General features: G+C 38.0%; 1 protein-coding gene across 1 annotated transcript; it reads right to left on the bottom strand.

Annotated features, from left to right (window-relative positions):
- Nucleotides 1-148: 148 nt before the first annotated feature.
- Nucleotides 149-23289, bottom strand: LOC6574637 (3-hydroxy-3-methylglutaryl-coenzyme A reductase). The gene is made up of 6 exons (XM_015167571.3): nt 22610-23289; nt 3259-3810; nt 2865-2952; nt 2229-2804; nt 577-2163; nt 149-500 (listed from the first exon to the last, which is right to left on the bottom strand). Exons 2-6 carry the CDS (start codon nt 3686-3688, stop codon nt 428-430), a joined length of 2754 nt encoding a protein of 917 aa, XP_015023057.1. The 5' UTR covers nt 3689-3810; nt 22610-23289; the 3' UTR covers nt 149-427.
- Between the last annotated feature and the right edge of the window lie 301 nt (nt 23290-23590).

Here is a 23590-nt window from a genome sequence, read left to right as displayed (position 1 = left end):
TTTTTGCGCTTGCACTAGAAATATTTTTGTAGAAAAAATAGGCTCATTATCGTATGCACACACATATATATACTGTATATACCTACATATGTATATATATAATATACATAGATATATTCGTATGAACTAAATGGAAATTGCAACAACATCGAATCCCAGACTGCGTTATACTTTATACTAGTTTTAACAATTACAACAAATATGTTCATCGCATACGGACACAAAAGGCTTTGGCTTTGGCTATAAACAATCGCTTAATGCTGCTACTGGTGCTGCTGCTGATGTTTGGCCTGGCCAATTGATTAATTACACTTCTAATTATAATCATTAATTCAGTAAGCATTCGTTTTTCAACAAAATATTTTTAACTTGATCGCCTCACTCGATCTGAGCGCCTATGTACAGGGAGGTAAAAGTGGCGTCAGTTCTAGCTGATTGTGCTGCAACTGGAGACGCTCACGTTGAGTGGATTATTGGCGCTGCTGACGGCAATGGATGACCTGTAAATGAAACCAAAAAACAAATAAATTAGCAAATTTTGAAACCGTGTAAAACGAGCATCGCTTCCACCCTTACCGATTGTGACGCATGTGACTCTTGACTAGATCGCTGTTGACCAGCGCCGCCATTAGGCTCAGCTCGCCGGCCATCACGGTGGCGCAAACGATTTGTGCTAGCTTGCGGGCATTGTCGCCGGGATGGGTGGCATGGGCCCCACGCACGCCCAACAAATCGAGGCAGGCGCCCTGTCCTGGCAGTCCAGTACCCCCGCCAACGGTGCCCACTTCCAGCGAGGGCATAGTGCAGGTCATATAAAGGTCTTCATTATTCTCGTTCCAGCACTCCATAGCCGTGGAGCAATTGCTGGATGTGACATTCTGTGCGGGATCTTGGCCGGTGGCTAAGAACACTGCGGTCACCATGTTGGCCGCATGTGCATTATTGCCACCAATGCTACCCGCCATCGCGCTGCCCGACATGTTCTTCAGCTTGTTGCACTCCACCAGAGTCTTGGCATCCGTTTTCAGAACTGAACGCAATGTGGCTGCCGAAATGGTGCACTCGGTGACAACACGCTTGCCACGTCCCTTAATCCAATTGATTGCTGCGGGCTTTTTGTCGCAGCAAAAGTTGCCGCTCAACGAAATGATCTGCATGTCGGGAAATTGACGCTTGATGCAGCGCAGCGCCATCTCTGCACCCTTGGACACCATGTTCATGCCCATGGCATCGCCTGTCAGAGCCACAAAACGTATATAAAGCTGGGGTCCATCCATAGCTATGTGACATTCCTTCAAGCGACCAAAGCGGGACGTAGAATCGAACTCAGTTTTGACCACTTCGTAGTTTTCGGCGCTCTCGATCCACTTCTTGGCTTCGGAGGCTCGGGCGACACTGGGAAAACGTACACAGGGTGCACGCGTCATGCCGACATCTTCCACCACAGAGCGCACGCCGCGCACAGAAAGTGCCTTGCAGCCCCGATTCGTGGATGCCACCAAAGCACCCTCCGTTGTGGCCATGGGCACATAGTAGGTCTCTCCATCCAGCAGCAATGGACCCGCATAGCCAACCGGTATCGGCACATAGCCTAGGACATTCTCGCAACAGGCATTCATCACTTTGCTGTAGTCAAAATGTTCATAGGGCAACACTTCCAGGCGTGACATTGGCAACTTGGCTCGCTCAGCTATTAACTGACGACGAATGCGTATGCCACGCACTGCATCATCCAACACTGACTCAATCTTGTAGAGCGGGCAGTGGGATCCGCCAGCTTTGATAATGGCGATGATTTCTTCATCACTTAAAGCGCTGGCGCCGTTAACGCCATCCGATTCGTCGGTGGAATTTAATAATTTCAGGCATTCCTGCAGTGGACGTGGTGGGCGGACTGGTGGTGTAAGACGCTGTCGCACGGATACCACGTCGGTCTGAGTAGCTGCATTTGTCGAGCTGTGCTCCTCAATACTGAACAGGGGTGTGTGACTTGGGGTCGGCTTTGGCTCCTCCTCCAGTGGAGTAGTCTGTGAGGCCTTCGCTGTGGTCGATTGATGCAGCTGATTTGGCAAAGTGTCCCGATGGTCAAAGAAGATAAGCTTGATGACAAGGGCAATCAAGACTATGAAGATGACAATGTGATCTGCGCTCATTGTTAGCCATCTGCAAAAATAAGAGGGGGTCAATCATATGGTTGACATGGTTATATTTTCATGTTTAGTACATACTTGATAATAATATCAGTTATTTCGCCAGAGTCTGTGCGATTGTTGTTAACATTCAGATTCAGCGGTGGGGAAAGTGTCTTTTCCACAGCATCGTAGTCACTGCTGTTGAACACAACCCGACTGTAGATGTGCACAATCATCAGGCCGGTGGTCATGATGAGCTTGACGCGCTGCAGCACTGGATTAGCCTTCTGCTCCTCCTCGGTGAGAGATTTGAGCAGCAAGGAGCCCTTGGCGCGCTCTCGCACAGCTGAAATGTCAACGCCATTGCGCGACAGATCAAATATAAGCGAAAGGCAGGCCGGGTAGAAGGTCATAAAGACCACATAGTTGACGAGCACCGACAGTACGGCAAACATGCACAGCACCTCCAGTCGTTGGACACCCGACAACGTGCCCACGCCCACCAGCAGCACCTCCACAATGGTATCTAGTGAAATGGTTGGACCCAACAGCTCCAGGCCTCGTGCTATATTCTGTGTGACCTCTGCCTGGTTGCTCCCTGAGAGCGCCAACTGTGCCAATCGACCCGAGTTCGATAAATCGATAACCAAAAGCAGCACGAAAAGCGCATCCCTACAAAAAATTAATTACATACCATTAATTGATCAGATTCATTCAACTGCGATTACTCACTTGAGATCCGATATATCGCTGCCCAGAAACTTGATAATGGCTGTGGTGAATATGAAGCTGGAAAAGAACGTAAAGAGACCGGCGATACCTGCAAACAGACACAAAAGCAAATAGTCAACAGAGCGCACTTAAATTTAGAGTTCTAGCCGGGTTCGACAACTCCAATTAGTGGCAGAGGTCGTATCACTTAGAGACAGCGTGAGAAATACCGCCAAAATACAACAAAAATAAAAAGGCAGCTAAAAAATTGGCCAAACATATCTCAAAATAGGGGCCGTCCAGACAAACAAAGCATATTCTTCAGACAGAAGCTAATCGTTTGTATCAACACACGCACCCATAAAGTCCAACAGCCATGACGCAATCCAATCCCCAAATTTTCAGACACACTTACCTAGCACATATTTGGAGCCGAGCCGATGCAGACTGCAGAACTGGTAGTAGCAGTAGAGCACCGCTGTGCAGCGCACAATAGTCATTAGGATCACATCGGCGGCATTGTATTCGGCTTCCAGGCCATCGCAGGATTGACCCCAGCCATGGCAGGGCCGGTGACGACTCGACGTCGCTGATGACGATGCGCTGGCCATCATGGGCGGCTGCGTACCACTGGCTGCAGATGCTGCTCCACCGCTGTTAGCTGCTGCTGCAGCAGCAGCCGCCGCTGTAGTTGCGCTGGTGCTGCTAAGACCATTGGCCTGCTCTAGGGTGCTGCCCTTGTCCAAAGTTAGCATGCATGCTGTGATGGTAAGTAGGGCGACAATCACCTCCCAGGGATGCGATGCACAAAACTCGCCATGGGCGCGAAACAAACGTCCAATCATTTTTGCTGCCGCTGCGTGTAGTAAGCTCGTCCAGGTCTCTGGAGTTGACTTGGCTGACACCACGCTGCTCGATGGTCCAAACACTCTGACAGCTGGCACTACTGCGCAACTGCGTCCAAGCGCTGTAATCAAGAGACAAGGAGGCAACCCAGATTAGTCAAATTGCTGTAACAAAGAGTAAGTCAAGGACTAGAGGACACAGGGCAATCAACTTGCCTGCGTCGCATAATCGTTATACCAGTCGACCGAGAGAAACAAATTAAAAACAAGAACTAAAACTACTAATTTTTATCGATTTCTATTGACACATTTGGGGGTTCGCCCGGGCCGAACGTTGAATTTCTTCTCAACGCAATAACAAAGAACGCAAAGCTGCCAAGCAAAAACATATACACATATATGTACATATGTATGTTTGTACATATATGGAATCACTACGTCTATATACCCCAGAGAAGCTGCATTTGGATTGCCAGAATAGCTTTCTGTTAAAAAATCTTTAATTTAACATTTAACATTTTTCATATTAAGCCGCTGTTAGCAAATATTATATTATATTTACTTTATGAAAAAGCAACTGTGACTCGCTGTCGGCAACTAAATTATCATGTATGTTAATCAAATTAAAATGTTTATTCGCCTGTTACTCATTAAATAATAAGAATTAAAAACCGAAAGAAATAAAGTTGGCGTTCCTAAATGAATATAAATGTTACTCATTGCAAGCATAGCAACTTTTGCATTTTTTTCTAATTTATTTTATTGACTTTGATAAACACAATTTTGAATTTTTAACTGACTTTTGCTTTCAGTGAAACCTATTCTAAACGAAGTTTAGTGGAACTGCTCCATTTTTTCCCAATTAACTTACAGTGCCTCAACATAACATTTTTACGGCTAACATACCCTTGCTCGCAATGAAATGCTGGGTATACAGAAATAAAAACTTGATGCTCTGGTTATTACACTAAGCTGATTTAATCGCGTCCTTGGACATGCATTGTGCGTATAGTTTGCCAATATACGACAGTGTATATTTTTGCATCTGGGCTTATGCCCATAGGTTTACCTTTCGCCTACCGTCTGCCCACTGATTGATGGCATAAGCCAGAGCGGCGCCTACAGCGCGATCTGTATATCCGCATGCTTACTCCTCCCATGGCCGAGTATGCGACTGCAGCTGCCCGACTTAATAAAGCCACCAATACGATTTGCTCGCCACTTGGCACTGCTCTGGGTACAAATCTCACTGAGCGATCGCACGCAACGTGCTCGGCATAGGCAAGCATCCTCTCTAGCAGGCGCCATAAATATTCAAAAGTCTGCCTGTGCCTACGTCTGTCTCTAAGTTTGAGTTATGCGATGCTGGACTCTGATTCAAGTACCGTTGCTTATCGTGCCAACCATAAAATATATTCTCTACTTTAAATAAAGGAACGAGCTATGTTTCTGGGTTGTGTAATCCGAAGCCTCTGGCAATAAAGTATGACTATTACAGTTGCACTTCCATTTCCTGAGAGCTGTTTGTATACCCATGTAAAAAAAAATATACATATATATATATATATATATATATATATATATATAGCATATGTATATATATTTAGTGCATGTTGGGCATAGTATGGGTGTTCACTCAGTGGCACTGGCTCTGGCTGTGGCTCTGGGGGCAATAGAACTGTGGCGATCGTTAAAATTGTTGGGCATAAACAATGATCTCATTCGCATGGGTTTGCTCTGGCTAAAATGAAAATCCGTGTAATTGTCGGATGCTATTTCCAGCCACTACGAGGAATACAAAATTTTATGGCAAAAGTCAACCATAACAAAACGCCTCAAAGGCCATGGATGAAGAGTAGATCAAGATCACGATTACACAAAGTAAAGTCTGAGTGCAGCTATGCACGAGTTTCTAGGAATATGTAAAACGTTTATAATTTATAATACAATCAACAAGTAAGAAAGCTCTAGTCGAGACTGCTCGACTACGAGATCCCCTGAACCCTTGGAGCAATAGATATTTCAATACTTTTTCGCGACTTTCAGCTTACACAAGAAACACGCACACACACACACACACACGCACGTACGCACACACAGGTAAACATACACACACACGCATATAGACACACATACACACACACACGCATACAGACACAAACGCATACATACACACACATACACATACAAGCAACCACGCATAAACACGCATGGGCTGCAGTGTGCGCTTACTATGAGAACTTAATTGTTTAATAACTTTTTTTATGGACGTACGATCTTCATGAAACTTTTAGATTATGATTATAACATGAATATGCATGTACTTGCCAAAGCACAAGTCTCTAGTATTTGAAATACGCTTTTTACAAAAGTGAGGGTGAGGGGGTGAATTTAGAGGTGGGGGGTAAATTTTAACAAAAACCGAAATTGTATAAATTGCATATAAGCATACATTAAAAATTTGGAGACTCTAGCAATAAAGGTGTAGAAGATATAATTTTATAACTGGGTTTCGATAAGGTTTTTTATCGATAAAAAAAGATCGGGATGAGTTATCGATTTTTAATGATAAACTTGATATGCGCGCTGTAATTACGGACATTTTAAAAAAAATTTGAAGTCTCTAGCTCTTATATCTTCTGAAATCGACGCGTTCATACATACGGACAGACGGACAGACGGACAGACAGACGGACAGGGCCAAATCAACTCAGCTCGTCACCCTGATCAAGAATATATATACTTTGTGGGGTCTGCCACGCCTCCTTCTCCCTGTTACATACATTTCAACAAAACCATTATACCCTGATTTCCCATTGAAAATGGGTTCAGGGTATAAAAATAAAATATGCATTAGTCTTTCATCTTTTACTATTACTATATTGCCTCATAATAGCAGAAAACCTCTAACCTATTCTACTTAAATATTATGGTGACAGTAACTCATTCAACTTATTCTTTGTACCTATTTTTATTAAAAGCATTATATATTTTGAAAACCAGCCGAAATTGTCAATTGACAAAATCTTTGCATTAAACAAGTAAGAAAGCTATAGTCGAGACTGCTCGACTACGAGATCCCCTGAACCCTTGGAGCAATAGATATTTCAATACTTTTTCGCGACTTTCAGCTTACACAAGAAACACGCACACACACACACACACACGCACGTACGCACACACAGGTATACATACACACACACGCATACACTCACACATACTCACACACACGCATACAGACACAAACGCATACACACACACACATACACACACACATACACATACAAGCAACCATGCATAAACACGCATGGGCTGCAGTGTGCGCTTACTATGAGAACTTAATTGTTTAATAACTTTTTTTATGGACGTACGATCTTCATGAAACTTTTAGATTATGATTATAACATGAATATGCATGTAATTTTCAAAGCACAAGTCTCTAGTATTTGAAATACGCTTTTTACAAAAGTGAGGGTGAGGGGGTGAATTTAGAGGTGGGGGGTAAATTTTAACAAAAACCGAAATTGTATAAATTGCATATAAGCATACATTAAAAATTTGGAGACTCTAGCAATAAAGGTGTAGAAGATATAATTTTATAACTGGGTTTCGATAAGGTTTTTTATCGATAAAAAAAGATCGAGATGAGTTATCGATTTTTAATGATAAACTTGATATGCGCGCTGTAATTACGGACATTTTAAAAAAAATTTGAAGTCTCTAGCTCTTATATCTTCTGAAATCGACGCGTTCATACATACGGACAGACGGACAGACGGACAGACGGACAGACAGACAGACAGACGGACAGGGCCAAATCAACTCAGCTCGTCACCCTGATCAAGAATATATATACTTTGTGGGGTCTGCCACGCCTCCTTCTCCCTGTTACATACATTTCAACAAAACCATTATACCCTGATTTCCCATTGAAAATGGGTTCAGGGTATAAAAAGGAAATAATTTATGCACGTGTTTCGTCTATCTCCAACAAATCGACAATTTTGTTGTTGAATTATATTCTTATCTACATAAACTTAAGTTACTGGTAATAAAAATGATTTGTTGAATCGTTTATTTTATCTATTACAACTTTCGAGTAGTTTAAACTATGACAAATCTCTAAATCATATTGGTCATGCCCTTCCCTACAATTTTTATTTTTTCTTTAGGGTAATTTACATTTTAAAAAGAATTCGCAGAGCTTCAACAAATAGGCTCGGTGTTCGCATATGTTTGTACATATAATACCTCGCATACGTCAAACAGAACAAATATTTACATACCGTCAAATGATTCGAATCTTTCGCTTTGTACTCAAAGTCTTCGCCTTGTTCAGCTATGTCAGCTAATGTCAAACCAAAGAAGTTGAGATTATGCTCATTATATCATGAATTTCCAGACTATTGATGGATCAATTAAGAGTATAACGTTGAAGTTGAATAAATATGCAGTTTGGCAGTCAAATAAGCGTGAAATACGTTGAACACTTTCACAACACCTGAACTAATGGGGAGATGAGAGACTTAAGAATATCGTGACCCTATGACCTCGTATGCCTTACTTAACTACTCTTGTCAACAACAAAATTAAATCAACCAATTTTTAGTTTCCTGCCTTGAAACTCATCGAATATAATTAAACTGATGATGATGATTACAACGATTATCGTGAAGAGGACAATAATGACGTTGAGCAGAGGGGCAAAATTTGCAATAGTGGAACAATGAGCAAATAAAAACAAACATTTAAAATTGTTTCTCTTTTGTTTTCCTGTTCAAAGTGCATCAAGTTGATGCTGGAGCTCTCGACAAGAAGTGTATGAAGTACGAATGATAATTGCAAAATAGTTTTGAAAAAAAATAATTACCATTTCCATACGAATGTCTATTTTGAGAAAATGAAAAGAGCCAAACGCTATAACCATAACAATAACAACAACATTATCAAGAAATGTTTGACGAAGGCGCCGTTGGGCTGGATAAACCATTGAATGGCGAAATGCTAAATTTAGCGATGAAATTGTGGCAACTGGAGAATCTCAAATAGTGTTGTGAAGCGTGCTAATGTTCTTGCTGCCTACGTCTGTGTATAGATGTGTGTGTGTGTGTGACTTGCATTGTTTTGCATGCTTTTTCGTTTACATTTGAAAAGCACTCGCCAAACGGAAATGGCGCTCGACCTCAACCTTATCCAGTGTAGCCCGCGGCAGGCGACTGTCTGTGTGAGAGAGAAAGGGAAAGAGATTACAAGGCTGTATGTCAGATAAAGAGAGTAAACCTAAATAGGTGAAACTCACACAACAAAAGCAGAGGCTGGTCAAAAAAGAAGAAAAAACTTAACAGAAACAATGAGCCGCAAGCAATGAAAAATAACAGACCCACAGACCAAAGACCAATTGGGCCATTGTTTTTTGTACATCGGTATATACAAACATACATATGTACATACATTAACGAGCATATATAGCCAAAATTTGGTTTGCTTTCTTACAAAAAAAAATTCTGAGAAAATTTCAGACAACGTTCATGTGCCTCATTTAGTAGGCTTTCCCCGCGCCAATTGTGCCAATTGCTGGAAGCCTGGTCAATTAAGATGCAACAAGTGCTCCAAGTGCTACCAGGAAAACATAAAATGAATCATCTTGAATCATCTTGGCAAAAGTTTCCATGCTCATTTATATTGTTTTTGTCAAAAATGATTAATATGATTAACATAAGACTGTTAATGGATGGAATCAAATCACCAGCGTCGAAAATAAATAATTAATAGTAAGTACATAATAAAAATAATTTAATTGTATGCTATATAACTTTACATATTTATTTTTACATGAATATATATTATTTGAAATTGAACATTTAAAATTTCAAATACATTTTTTATTTGCACCCAATTATTGGCCCCCATCCTTAGAAAATTCGAGAATTCCAGTCCAAAGTCCAGTGCAAATTTGTAGCAGTTATCGCCTCAAATAATTTATTATTATTTATATCTTGGATTTGTTTTCATTCATATTTCAGAATTTGTTTGGCTTTTTTCTCTGAAAAAGTTTACCCACTGCTTGACTTATGGTTGCTAATTCTACACAGGAACCTGTACTGAAAAAGTTCTATTCGATTTTTTATACCCTGAACCCATTTTCAATGGGAAATCAGGGTATAATGGTTTTGTTGAAATGTATGTAACAGGCAGAAGGAGGCGTGGCAGACCCCACAAAGTATATACACTTCGCGTCATCAGGTTAGCGCCCCCCCTTACACTCATTTTCTTTTACGTTTTTCTCTTTGCCTATTGCACGTAACTTCTTGGTTTTTTTTTTATTTCATTATAATCATATGAGATGTCTCTCATACCAAAAAAAAGCGCGAGTGAAAACCCGTTATGTTTTATTTTCTATTCTGCTCAATTTTCGCAAAAAATGTGTGCACTTATTTTGCGTCATCAGATTAGCGCCCCCAAATGCAATTGTAATTATCTTGCTTATTTTGGCAATTACACTCACCAAATTTTTTGTGAAGCTCAAAGTATTCAATATATTTATAGTATGGGTAAAGAAACAGTTTTATCTTTGGTTGAAAATCAAAGATTGAGGCATACTTTGAATCTAGACTATGCAACCATAAAATTGCTGAAAAATCAGGAAAAAACACAAAACTAAGTGGCAATTTTCTTACAAATAGGGAAAACTATGGAAAAAACTATATAAGCGGCAATAATCAAGTGATTTCAGAAGGAAATAGAAGAGCATTAGTTCGAGAAGCTTTGAATTCCCACGAATCGACCACCAAGATTAGGGTTAAAATCAGTGTTAGGACGAGCTTATCAACGGTCTAAAGAGCAATTAAGAAAGTTAATTACTTAAAGAAACAGAATGTAAAAAAAAAGACACCAGTCGATATGCTGAGAAAAGAAATACGCATTAATTTTGGCCGGGCGATTATGACGTGGTCTACCCAATGGCAGCATGTTGTCTTTTCTGATGAGAAAAATTGAATTTGGAAGGAACTGATGGATATAATTATTATATCCATGACCTACTCATAGAAGAGCATTATTTGGAACGGTTTCCAAGCCGCTGCGGCGGGGGGGTGGTGTGGCATTTGTGTAGGTATCAATATCTTACTACAGCACTTGCAAGCTTCAATTTTTGACATCGCGCATGAACGCATAAGACCATAATATCGTGTTTAAAACTGCTGTTCCGCATTTCTATAACCTGTCTGAAAACCGGCATTAGATTTTCCAGCATGATAATGCCTCAATTCAGACCGCCCGATCTCTGAAGTCCTGGATTCAGGGCCAAAAAATTGATCTCATGGAGTGGCCACCATACTCACTCGACCTTAATATCATTGGAAACGTCTGGGGATGGTTGGTCAGGAAAGTATATGAGTCCGGAAAGCATTATAGTACAAAGACAGAGTTAATCGAAGGTACTGAACACGCTTAATCAACCATATCCTTGAATAATATTGAACAACTTTATAATTCCATTCCTAATCGAATTTTTAAAGTAATTTCAAACAAAAACGGCACTACGCACTACTAATATTACTTAAAAATAACAATAGCTTAAAATACAGGTGTTATTTTTGGTAATTAACTTAAATAAATTGAATTTAGCGCAGGGGGCGCTAATCTGATGACCAAATTTTTGTTACATGTTTTTTGTACATTTTACAAAAAAAATTATTTAAAAATAATCCTTATTGTTACAGTAGCCATTCTTTTTGTATTTTAAAGAGAAATAAATGGAGTATATTGTAAAAAAATTTCAAAGATGGAGCTCTGCTGGTTTAGATTTTATTTAGCTTTGAGGTTGAGTGTAAAGGGGGGCGCTAACCTGATGACGCGCAGTGTATATTCTTGATCAGGGCGACGAGCTGAGTTGATTTGGCCCTGTCCGTCTGTCTGTCCGTCTGTCCGTCCGTCCGTCTGTCCGTCTGTCCGTCTGTCCGTATGTATGAACGCGTCGATTTCAGAAGATATAAGAGCTAGAGACTTCAAATTTTTTTTTAAATGTCCGTAATTACAGCGCGCATATCAAGTTTATCATTAAAAATCGATAACTCATCCCGATCTTTTTTTATCGAAAAAAAACCTTATCGAAAACCAGTTAAAAAATTATATCTTCTTTACCTTTATTGCTAGAGTCTCCAAATTTTTAATGTATGCTTATATGCATTTTATACAATTTCGGTTTTTGTTAAAATGTACCCCCACCTCTAAATTCACCCCCTCACCCTCACTTTCGTAAAAAGCGTATTTCAAATACTATATGTGAGTGTGTGTATGCGTTTGTGTCTGTATGCGTGTGTGTGTATGTATGCCTGTTTGTGCGTACGTGCGTGTGTGTGTGTGTGTGTGTGTGCGTGTTTCTTGTGTAAGCTGAAAGACGCGAAAAATTATTGAAATATCTATTGCTCCAAGGGTTCAGGGGATCTCGTAGTCGAGCAGTCTCGACTAGAGCTTTCTTACTTGTTTCAAATTGTTATTGCTGTCTTAGAATCATGCGCCCAATCAAAAAATCTTTTATTTAAACAATGACCTAAGCAAAATACAAAATAATATTGTGTTTATATTAATTAAAGCGCAACAAAGTGTACGCTGAAAGTGAAAGACATGAGCGTGCATTCATTAAAAATACTTGATATGTAGTTATTTATATAAATATTCGTTTTTATTTTTACCAAAGAATGTATAGTATTCAAAAATGCAAATTTCTATTGACAGAAAGCCCTATTTTGAGCTAGAGCAGCGAGAGAAGGACGCCTCTTATTGAAAATATATTTTTAAGTACCATGCGATAGCTGAATGTGCATGTGAGATGAAAGAAAAATATAAAAAATAAGTGATTAAATTAATTTTGTGGGCATAAAGAAAAACCAAACAATTTTTCGTATAAACTTTCACCGAAATTTTTTTGTTGTTTTCATGAAATTTCAGCAAATATAAGTTCAATTTAATTTTTAATTGTTCAAACGAATTCTTTCCCTTGGCCTGGCCCTTTACAGTCAAAGGAATATACCCAGAATTTTCCCTTTTAACGGGTTGAGGATATGAAAAGGTTAACTGAATTAAATTGAAATTTAATGAAGTTTTGTTGCTATTTACCGCTACGATTTAAATGAGGGATAAATTAATACCCATCATTACTATTCAGTATGCTGTAATCGATATTAAAAAATTAATTAAATAACCATAGTATTGTATGGAATCACACAAAATTACAAAATGAATTGTGTACAACAGAGGTAGCGAAAATGTGATATATATATGCACAGAAAAAAGCCAAGTTGTCAGCACTGACAATAGTGCTAAAGTTCACACTGTTCGAACGACGTCAAATAATTAGTCACGCTGTGATATATAATATACTTTGGTATACCCAAAGCAAATTTCAAGTGTTTTAAATGGGGTACTTTGCTTTTAGTAAATTTAGGTAACTGGTAAACGAAGTTATAATTTGCAGATATAATCCTCTTTGCCTATAAGAGCTACACTAGACTTACAATTTTACCTAAAATTGTTTCTCAATTTATCGATAACTTGCAGTCAATTGAAATTTGAAATACATTAGACAAGTTTTTAAATCGATGGCATTATTTTATTGACATTGCTTAGTTATGTGAATGCCCACCGCATTCGGCCCTAACTCATTTTTAAAGAAGTTAATTTCCATATCCAAAAGCCTTCACAATTTAATAAAATTTATTCAAATATTCAGACAAGAAAGAATGAATCTATTCAATATCTAGTTTTGCATTGGATTTGAATGGGAGTCTATTAATACATATGTACGTGTATATTCATTTCATTTTATAAGTATTATCTAGCCGGATACTCTTAGTTTCTTGTATACCAGAAATTCATTTTATTTATTTCTATTAATTTGTCGTTCGTTTCCATATCGACAGAATTTTTTTGTATTCTTATCGCTCGAGTAGGAAAATTCATACACAAAATCAAACATATTTATTACATGAACGTAGCTAGAGGAAAATTGGTTTCATGATGAATTGTAGTCATTGATAGAATTATATATATACATTTATGTATGTATATAACAATGTTTATATATACAAATAGCAATTATGTGATAATTTTGATAGCACTTAATGAATTTCGATTGTGATATGAAAGTTGCTCTATTTCCAGCTGAGAGTTTGCTCTACATTTTTTTTTTTTTTTTTTTTTTTTGTAGATCAATGGTATAAAAATAGTTGAAATAGTTAGATAATAAACAATGTCAATGCCACCTTTAGCATGTGCAGGTGCAGAATAACGTGTCTATGTACGAATTAGAGAGCATTTATATAGTAGTATGCAAGATAAGCTAACAAACTTTGCTGGCATTCAACTGTATAAACTCGCTTCTCGACCATTGATTACTGAAAGTCGCTTCTTTTTAGCTTTCCCCCAGCCAAACATGTCAACAGTTACGCACTCTTCCAATTAACATGGTCGACAGCTAGTTGGCCAGATAAAATATCTAACTAATTAATACCACTTAGTCTGTCACAGCTGCAATATGAAAACAAAAACAAAAACAAATAAATGAAACTGGTTCAGATCACTCAGCGCATTAAACATGATTGAAAAGAAGATTAACGTGTGGACAATAAACGAAACGTTTCACAACCCACAAAAAAAGTTATTACCGAAAGAAACCTATTTGTATACCCCGTATATGTTGCATGACCCAAGGCGGTCATTATTGACTGTAGGTAATTACATTTTCATAGACAGACAATGATTATTCAAATATGATAATGCTAGGTGTTCATTAGACTAGACTACAATTAGTTAAGGATTAGAAATGCTATCTGTATAAATACATAGCAAAATCATTTGCAAAGGCATAAAAGGGTTATTAGCCAATAAGCCTGATATGCTTTTCTAATAACTTCTGTCAACACCGCCTCAGACAGATACACAGATTTTGTTTTGGTTCAGCTCAGCTTAACTTAATCTCTATTATGACATGCGTATGTATATAAATAATAATATTTATTATATATACAGGGTATCTAGCAGGCGATCAGTTATGCTTCGAGTTTTTATGCTTCGTTTTTTGGGTATTTTTCAACTTCTTTTGCCCCGAATGTCTATGTAATTTACAAGTTTCAGAAAAAAAGTAAAAGTTGTCGGTAATACCAGCAACGTCAAGAGCAACGCCAACAGCAGCAAGAGCAACAAAAATATCTACCAAATAAATAAATTCAATAAAAACAGTTTTACTTTCTACCAAAAATGCGAATACCGCTAATTTGTATGCAATCAAAGCCAGGAAAAACTTTGAGCGGCAAAAAAAAAGCAGTTCAAACAAAATTCAAAGCCCAAACACACACGAACACACCCATGCATAGCCTATAATTTGCATATAAATATATATGTTGTAAGATATATATGTATCTGTGTACACAAATTTTACACATCGTTCAAACTTCAGATGCTCGGATCACATCAAAAGATTTGTGCGGCAGTGAGCCAAAAAGTTTTACAAGGCAAACAATTTCCAATTAAAAGACATCAAGTTGTGAACCTCTGGCCAAAAGCAGAACAATGAGCTAAAACGAGCTGAATGTCGCGCACGACAAACGCTAAACGACGAACGACGGACGACGGACGACACGTGTGCTCAAAGCCTTCGAAATAATGGGAGAGAAGCGTTTTGGTAAATATCGTTTCGACCATGTTAATGGGGGCCAGTTTGGGGCGTAAATGAAGATGTTGCCTTCACCAGCATCATCATTATCATCAACATCTTTGTCAAGTTTATGATTCAACTCGAAGTTGGTCCAACTGAACGTATTTGACATTGACCCAAATACAACGAACATTTATTGATTTCATTTGATTTTATTTGTTCAGATTCAGATCGCTAAAGACCAAACAAAGCAGAGACAAAGCTAAAAAAAAAAAATCAGCGCTTACATTAACGATGATTATCCAAAAAACAGGAACTACAAAATAAAACGAATACAAAAAGTTTTTGCAACAGCCACAAAAGAGTTAAAGGTGATGCAAATTTGAAATGAATCAAGCAAACATTTTCAATATTGAATTATCGAGGTTTAAGCATAAAGACAAGAAAATAAACTTTAATTATTTCGCATAAATTCCGCAATTTTTTCGCTTTATAAGAAAGGTAGCAGTTGGGCGTATCTCACGAGTCCTATGGATCTGCCCCTATAGATAGATATCGACTTAAATGCCAGGCTTCTAGCTAATTATCTTATATTTACATATATAAACTTTTATTATAGCATACATATGTATATATTTTCAAATTACACCTTATAAATGCGATTGCCTACGACTCGCAGCAGCGAACTTGGAAAACACTTGAGTACAAATTATTGAATATGCCATTTTGATTTCAGGTGCATAATACCATGCAATTCGAGCGTAGTCAATTTAGCTTCCGAGTCGAAATGTCTGTGAATTTAGTCGGAACAGGTCTTTGGATAATTGGCTGCCAACGCCGCTTAATTGCCCATTAACACGGTCCGGGACATGAATATGTATGCACATTTATGCCTAAATGCAAGTGTATAAAAATCTTTGTTAACAATTTAAGCAATCGGAGGCAATAATTAACAAAGCCCATAATGGAAATGCGCAGGCCGAAGGTTTATGCGGTACGGCACGCGTGGCCAACTGATCCACGGCACGCCTTGAGATTTACAAAATAAAATGGTATGCGATGCTATACGATGCGATTCGCAGCGACTTCTGGCGCCGATATGCAATCACGCTAAGTAATGCCAAAGCTGCCTTCATGCTCGGTTAGCTCGGCTTGGTTTGGCGCACCAAAGCTCTTAGCCAAGCTTGCAAAACACTTTAAACATCCTTCTAATCGCACATGGTTACCCATCGAATCATCAGCTAACTACCTACACATACCACACACACACACACACACATTCTCTCACACACGCACGCACACATAACACACATCATCATCATGCTCATCATTGCCCTATCATCGTAATCATCATTAATGTTGCCATGGCTCGTAAAATCGTTGAGTTTTCGGTCTGCTGTCAGCTTCAGTTTTGTAAATTCCAATTTTAATTTTGCATGTAAAAAAAACAAAAAAGGAACAACAAACAGAAAACTAGCTGACTGCAATACCCTGTAATCATATCTAACAAAGAGATAGCATACGCAGCTCAAATTTGTTTTAGATCAGCTCAAATTTCCTGAAGTCGATTAAAGGTCTTATCATTGAACTCTACAAATTTGAATTACTGAACAAAAATATATACAAATGTATATATACACATATCTCTTGTGGCCTATATGTTTGTTTTCAATAAATTTCATTTTGCTTAAATTTGACTAAAAAAAAAAACATTAAACAATAGAAATTGAAATATGTCTACTGATTGAAAGGCCCCAATTAGCCCGTTTGCTATTATAGGGTATATAAAGGAGCATCGACAACGCCGTTCAGTCACTGATGTTTCCCGGATGCAATTTCAAATTTCAATCACATTCATATTACACGGCTGCATGGCTGCCCCGGATTAGGTGGAGAGCAAAGCTCAGCCCTTGCCCTGCCCAACTCCTGCTTAATGCAAATTGATTCGTGTGGGCAAAGCGGAATGGCTGCTGGGATCAGGGTATGGCATAGACTGATATCAGAGTGTTAACTAAGGTGGGAGCGCATACACATGAAAAAAATTAATAAAACAAACATAAATTGCAAAATAAATCGATGGAATTCTAGAAAAAACGGCGCTAGGGAAATTCATGTGAGTCATGTTAATTGGCGAATTATGCCGAATAGCGAATATTTCCAAGAATAGAGAAAAGCTTTCAAAATCTGTTTACATCGATTCCTTGAGAGATTGCGCTGACATACTACGAATTGGCACGTAAACAACTATATACACTATACACATACATATGTATGTGTATGTTATATACATACTATGTTGTTTGCTTTCGCACTAAAAAAAAGCTTCCTCAAACACTTTTTTTTGGCTAACCCAATATTATATTAGATCATTGCCTCGATACTTAAGTATCAAGATATATACTTAAGTATCTCAAACATAATGATCTGCTGCAATATCGATTGGCATGCGGTATGTGTACACATGTGTGTATTTGTGTATTATATTTTGTAATACTATTTTGTTTATCTCTAACAACAGAGCAGTTCCCATATTAGTTTAGCTAAGAGCAAAAGTTTTTTTTTTTTTTTTTTGGTACATCGATATTTTTGTATATATATATATATATATATGTATATAGTTATAACATATATATGTAGTATATTTAAAAATAGATTATAAGAGTACTTAATAATGTTTCACTTTCATCTACGATTTCTTTGAATTATAATTCCTTAGAGAGTTTTGCAACTAGTTGCAGATACATTTGTATTTTTTAGATATCCTTGGCAATAAATAAGGTCGAATGCAAGAGGAGTGTAATATATTGCTAAATATATGTGCTATTTATTGATTCATTTTTTTCCACACACTTGGTAGCTTATTGGCATTATTATGACAAGGCCTAACAATAATTGCTGGTTGACTTTGAAGTTTGATTATAAAGCCTATGTGAGGGTCAAAATACTAGCTATAAATACAAATATCATACATGTGTCTGTATCTATAAATAATGTCTGCATTTCCAGACCAACACAACAACAACAACAACAGCAAGAAATTCCACATCAAGTGTAGTTCAAACATTGTGCGTTTGTGCAATATTTGCGAGACCTTTTGGTAGAAACGCCGCCCGTCGAGATCTGAACAAACAAATATCAAACATACAATCTGAACATGGATAGAACGATAGAATTATGCACAGAGAGAGAATGAGATAGAGAGAGAGAGAGAGAGAGAGAGCCACAAGATAATTATATGGAGAGGCAAGCTCATCAGCAGCCCTCTAATTTTTTTTCTCATTTTCCATCTTGTGAGTATTTCAATATTTGTGCTGCTCATTGCATTTACTTGGCCGACGACGGCAGCTGAGTACAGTGGTATAAAATTAAATATTGTATGTAGTACAACAAGACAAGAAGCTTGATTCAGTAGCATACAATTCTTGAACATAACAATCAATATATAAAACTTAATTCTAATTTTCTCTTCACATATGATCTCTTGTCCCACTGTGCACCGTGCAGCGACTGCTGTTTGGCCAATGCAAATAACAACATGAACCGCTGCGACGGTGGCTATAAAACATGAGGCAAAAGCATGTGACATAGACAACTTGGCAGCCCCACTGGCAGACACGATGAATGGGAAGTGGGAGCTACAGTGACTGCTCCTCAGTGGTGCGTGGCCCACTGGTGGCGTCTGGTGGTGCAAGTAAAAGCCACTTGAGCTGCAAACTTGATTATGCCATATGCCAATACAAAAATCTAAAACGCGCTCGTTTTCAGTTGCATTTAGTTGTTGCTGTTGTATTTGTTTTTTGGGTGCGGAATGTTGCGTTGTCGTTCGTGTAGTAGTTTTTGATGTCGTACGAACAGCCATTAAGAGTCATCAGCATGCATGACGGTGAACAGCTATTTGGAGTGCCAATTGCATGGCGTATAAAACGCTTTGAGGTTGAGGCAACCAAACAAATACCAGCCCATCTACAGTTGAAGACACCTGAACGTGAACCCTGAACGTGAAAAAATTGAAAGCAACTGGTTTTCCAATGCGTACGGCCGACCTCTTTCATATGGAGATGGAGCCTCTTTTACATGGAGATGGAGCAGCAGCATCAGCAGCAGGAAATGCTGCCACGAGGCGCGCTTATCTTTAATCGAAGATTTGCATAAGTTGCCAGCAGACGTTGCGGCTCGAATAATCATAAAATTTAATATGTTTATGGCCAAAATGTGTGCATGTGCGTGTATGTGTGCAGTTGTTGCTGTTATTGTTTAGACCTGGCACAGCAGTCGTGTTTATATTTGCATTACAAAGGCATCTTGAGTGCTGGCTGGCTTTGCCATTGAACTGATTTGATCGAACAACAATTTAATTGCAATTTTGGTGGCCACCCACCAATCGATACACTGGAAAAAAGAAGCTATCTTAGATTAATGCAACTTGCCTGAAATCTTAAAGAAAGTTCTTTAAACCAAGAAATATTTTCAAGTCTCCAATCGAATCGATTTGAACCCGGAACTACAGAGGAATTATATTTAGGCTGTAAGCTTCAATTATCTAATCAGATATATTAGATTAAATATCAAACGTATGATATTTTGTAATTGAGGACATATTTTCAATCATCAATGCATAGGTTGAAATTAGTACTCCATAATACTTCGAAAAACAACTGTGTTTTTTTTTTGTCATTTTCAATTTGTTGCTTTAAGCATAGTCCATAGACTGTACTGGCCTTCGCCTTGGTCATAGTTAGCTGCTGGACTAGGAAGTTACCCGGTTATTACCTGATCGCTTTGAGTCGATTCAATTAGCACATACAGTTTATCTTAGCTAGCTTCGTACACGATAATGATAATGTTATTGATATTGATGATGATCATGATGATGATGATGTTTCTGTTGCTGTTGATGATGTGAATGGAGATTATGAAATTGCAGCTTGAGTTTGAAATTCGCGCGCACGCGTTTTGAATGCGGGCTCTGCTAATCGCGCAATCAACTGGCACGCATAGCGCGCATATCAAATACAACATGACAAATGGAAACAACACAGACACACAGATGTATAGAAATAAATATACTTATATACATATATATAAAAGCAGTTGTTACTGACAGCGCGAGCTGTGCGCTCTGCGGTTTTGGCAGGTGGTTGAGGAGAAAGTTACCAACATTGAAACAACTTTTTTTTTGTTTAGTGTGTTGCCATTGTTGTTGTTGTTGCTCAAGCTTAAAGCAGCCCAAAAAAAATCAAAAGCTAAACACTCACATAAAAATACTACCAAGCTATATACATACATATACATATATATAATATATATATATATATATATATATATATATATATATATATATATATATGTATATGTAAAATTAAAAAAAAATAAATAAAAACAGCTGAAGAAGCAGCAACAAAATACGTAAAGAAATTAAGTAAAACGAGCGAAGCGGCGTAAGCGATTATGAAATCGCCGCCAATGGAATTCGAATCAATGTAAATACATACACAACTATGCATATGTGTATGTCTGTGTGAGTGTGTATGTGCCTGTGCGTGTAGTTATGAAGCATGCGGCTTGACTTTGGCCAAGTCTCCGGCTGAAAAACTCTTTCGCAATATATACGCGTGAAGCATCGAATTGAGGCCTGGGCCTGGCACAGACAACTCCTCAACTTGGACTGGATTGGGCTGTAATTGAATCACACTTACACACACACACATTGGCGCACTCATACATATACACACCCTTATGTATGTTCAGTTGGTTGGCCACATAACGCATCCAAAGAGTAGGAAGCGACAACGCACTTGACAGAGTTGTTGCCGTTGTTGGAGTAGCTCTTGTTGCAGTTGCTGTTGCTGTTGTTGTTGCGGTTGCAGTTGCCGTTGCCGTTACAGTTGATGCCGCCATCGTCTGTATGGAATTTTTCACTTTTGCTTTTAATAGCCAGTGTAACAGAAAACAGAAAACAACAAAAATAAGAGCAGTCAACATTGAATGGACACGGAAAGGCAAGTTGCATTTTAGGAATGTATTTCTTTCATTTATACCCTGTATGAAGTACAGTTAGCTCATACAATTTATATAGTGAGGAAAATTTCCATAAAGCAATTGAGAATCATTTTCATAACCTATTTAAATTTAACACCGAGATTGCTCATAACTTCCGAATCGCCAAATAAATATAAATGTATAAATATATATTGGATACATTTCTTCATTTTTTTTTAACAATAATTTTAAATAAATAAATCAAATTTTGAAAAAAAAGTATATATATATATTAAATATTAAATATAAATAATTCTAAGAAATTAGTTTTTTTGGTCTCAAAAGGGAAGAAAAAATTTTAATTAAATATCTCATTTTTATAAAATCTTGGATTTTTAAATATGTATATTCAAATAAATATTACTTTACAATAAAACTTTATTTTAATTATATTATATTAGGAAAAAGATATAATGTTAAGCATCTGAGCCTTAAGCAAATTTGTAATCAATTTTTATTCATCTTAATTTGACTGTGCAGCGTGTAGGGTATTTCTTAGTTAATATTGGAACAAAAATATAACTCACACTATTATTTCATTTATATTTATTTATTTTTCCTACTTGTTTTGTTTTTCTTCTGTTTTCATTTTTGGATGTTCGAAATTGCCGCTCTTCACATAACTGTAAACTAAATACGAAGCAGGCAAGCGGGTAGACGGGCAGTTCCGCCCGTCTACGCCAGATGTCGCACGTTTCATTTTGGCGAACGCATTGCCTACTTGGGCTAGGGTGCTGCAGCAGGGGCTAGGCTGAGGAAATATCAACTGCGCTGACATTGATTTTGAAAAAGCGGCAACGACTCGCAGCAGTTCGACAGTTGCAGGAAATGGGAAAAGTTAAGAGCGCAACAGGATACAACATGCCTCTCTCTCTCTCTCTACCTTCCCCGCGCCTTGCTCCCTCTCTTCCTTGCATCGAAATAATTTTCGTTGATAGCAAACAATGGAAATAGTGCGTCCTCGAGTGTCTGACTTCAAGTGTGGTAAGGAAATGCACTTACAATAGGCACGGACATTAGGCATTAGACCATGCGTTGCACATGTTGCGCCCGCAACTAAATGTGGCAGACAAGCGCCGCACGATAAGTGGCAAACAATTGAATGGAATTGAATTGGACAGTTGCATAATAGTCTGCTGCTTGGCCAAAGATTGGGCAATTGATAAGATCCGATAGCGCGCAAATTTTCTAATAGATCTGTAGCGTAACATATGGAAAATGGAACTAACCTCGCTTTTACTATATTCGATATAGATTCTCTCTGTTGCTGGGTGGCTGAGTGCTTCGATATATTTTGGTCGGACCGCACAAAACAAATGCAAATGAAGCCGCTGGTTTCGCTTTTAAGATGAATCGCTAGTGCTTGCCGATTGGCAAAACACACACACCACAAACTAGCTACCAACTAGTTCAAAGTTTTATTGCCAGTTTATATACTGGATCACGTCTTTTCTTTTCGTATTTAAAGCACAAAATCTATTGAGTTATGCGTATAAGTTTTGTTTATTTGAACACTTTGCAAACAAATCCACATAATGGTTCGAGTGTGTGTGAGATTTATTTAATAAATTTTTAACATTTATATAACAATCACACAATCATTAACATGCTACTGCTAGTGCAGACAATTTCGTTTTCTATTTTGTTTAAACAATCAGAGTGTTACTTTTCTTTTTGTAGATACGGGTACTCTTTGTTGTTATTGCTAGGTGCGCACGAGATTTGATTGTCGTAATAGAATTGCACGCTTTTGCACTGGTTGCGTTGGAAGAACTTGCGGTTAAGCTGCTTTTGAGCTATTTGACGTGTTGTATCCTTTATCGTTCACGTTTATAAATGTTTGGAAAAGCGATTTTATTTTTTCCGTGCACCACGACTTCCACGCTCAGCTGTTCTCATTGAACTAAACTCCCCACGCAATGCCCAACAGCTGTTCGTTCTGTTAACAGCGAACAAATTAACAGTGGCTATTCTATTAACATCTGCTGTTTATAACAGTGCATCGAAAATGTAAGTTGCACGACACCATATTACTATTAATGCTTTCATGAAGTTTTTAAATTCAAAAAATACATATGATCCATTATTGAGAGTTTTGATTATTAAACACCTGATAATAATTACATATTTTAAAATTTTAGCGTTGCCAGCTCACTGCATAACAGTTGTTTTGTTAGTGCTACCACTTGGGTGGTTCATGTCTTTGCTTT

Source organism: Drosophila mojavensis, unplaced genomic scaffold (genome assembly GCF_018153725.1).
Source record: "Drosophila mojavensis isolate 15081-1352.22 unplaced genomic scaffold, ASM1815372v1 contig_231, whole genome shotgun sequence".
Classification (NCBI taxonomy): domain Eukaryota; kingdom Metazoa; phylum Arthropoda; class Insecta; order Diptera; family Drosophilidae; genus Drosophila; species Drosophila mojavensis.
The sequence above is the reverse complement of the archived record's forward strand: the minus strand, read 5'-3'. Positions and strand labels throughout refer to the sequence as shown.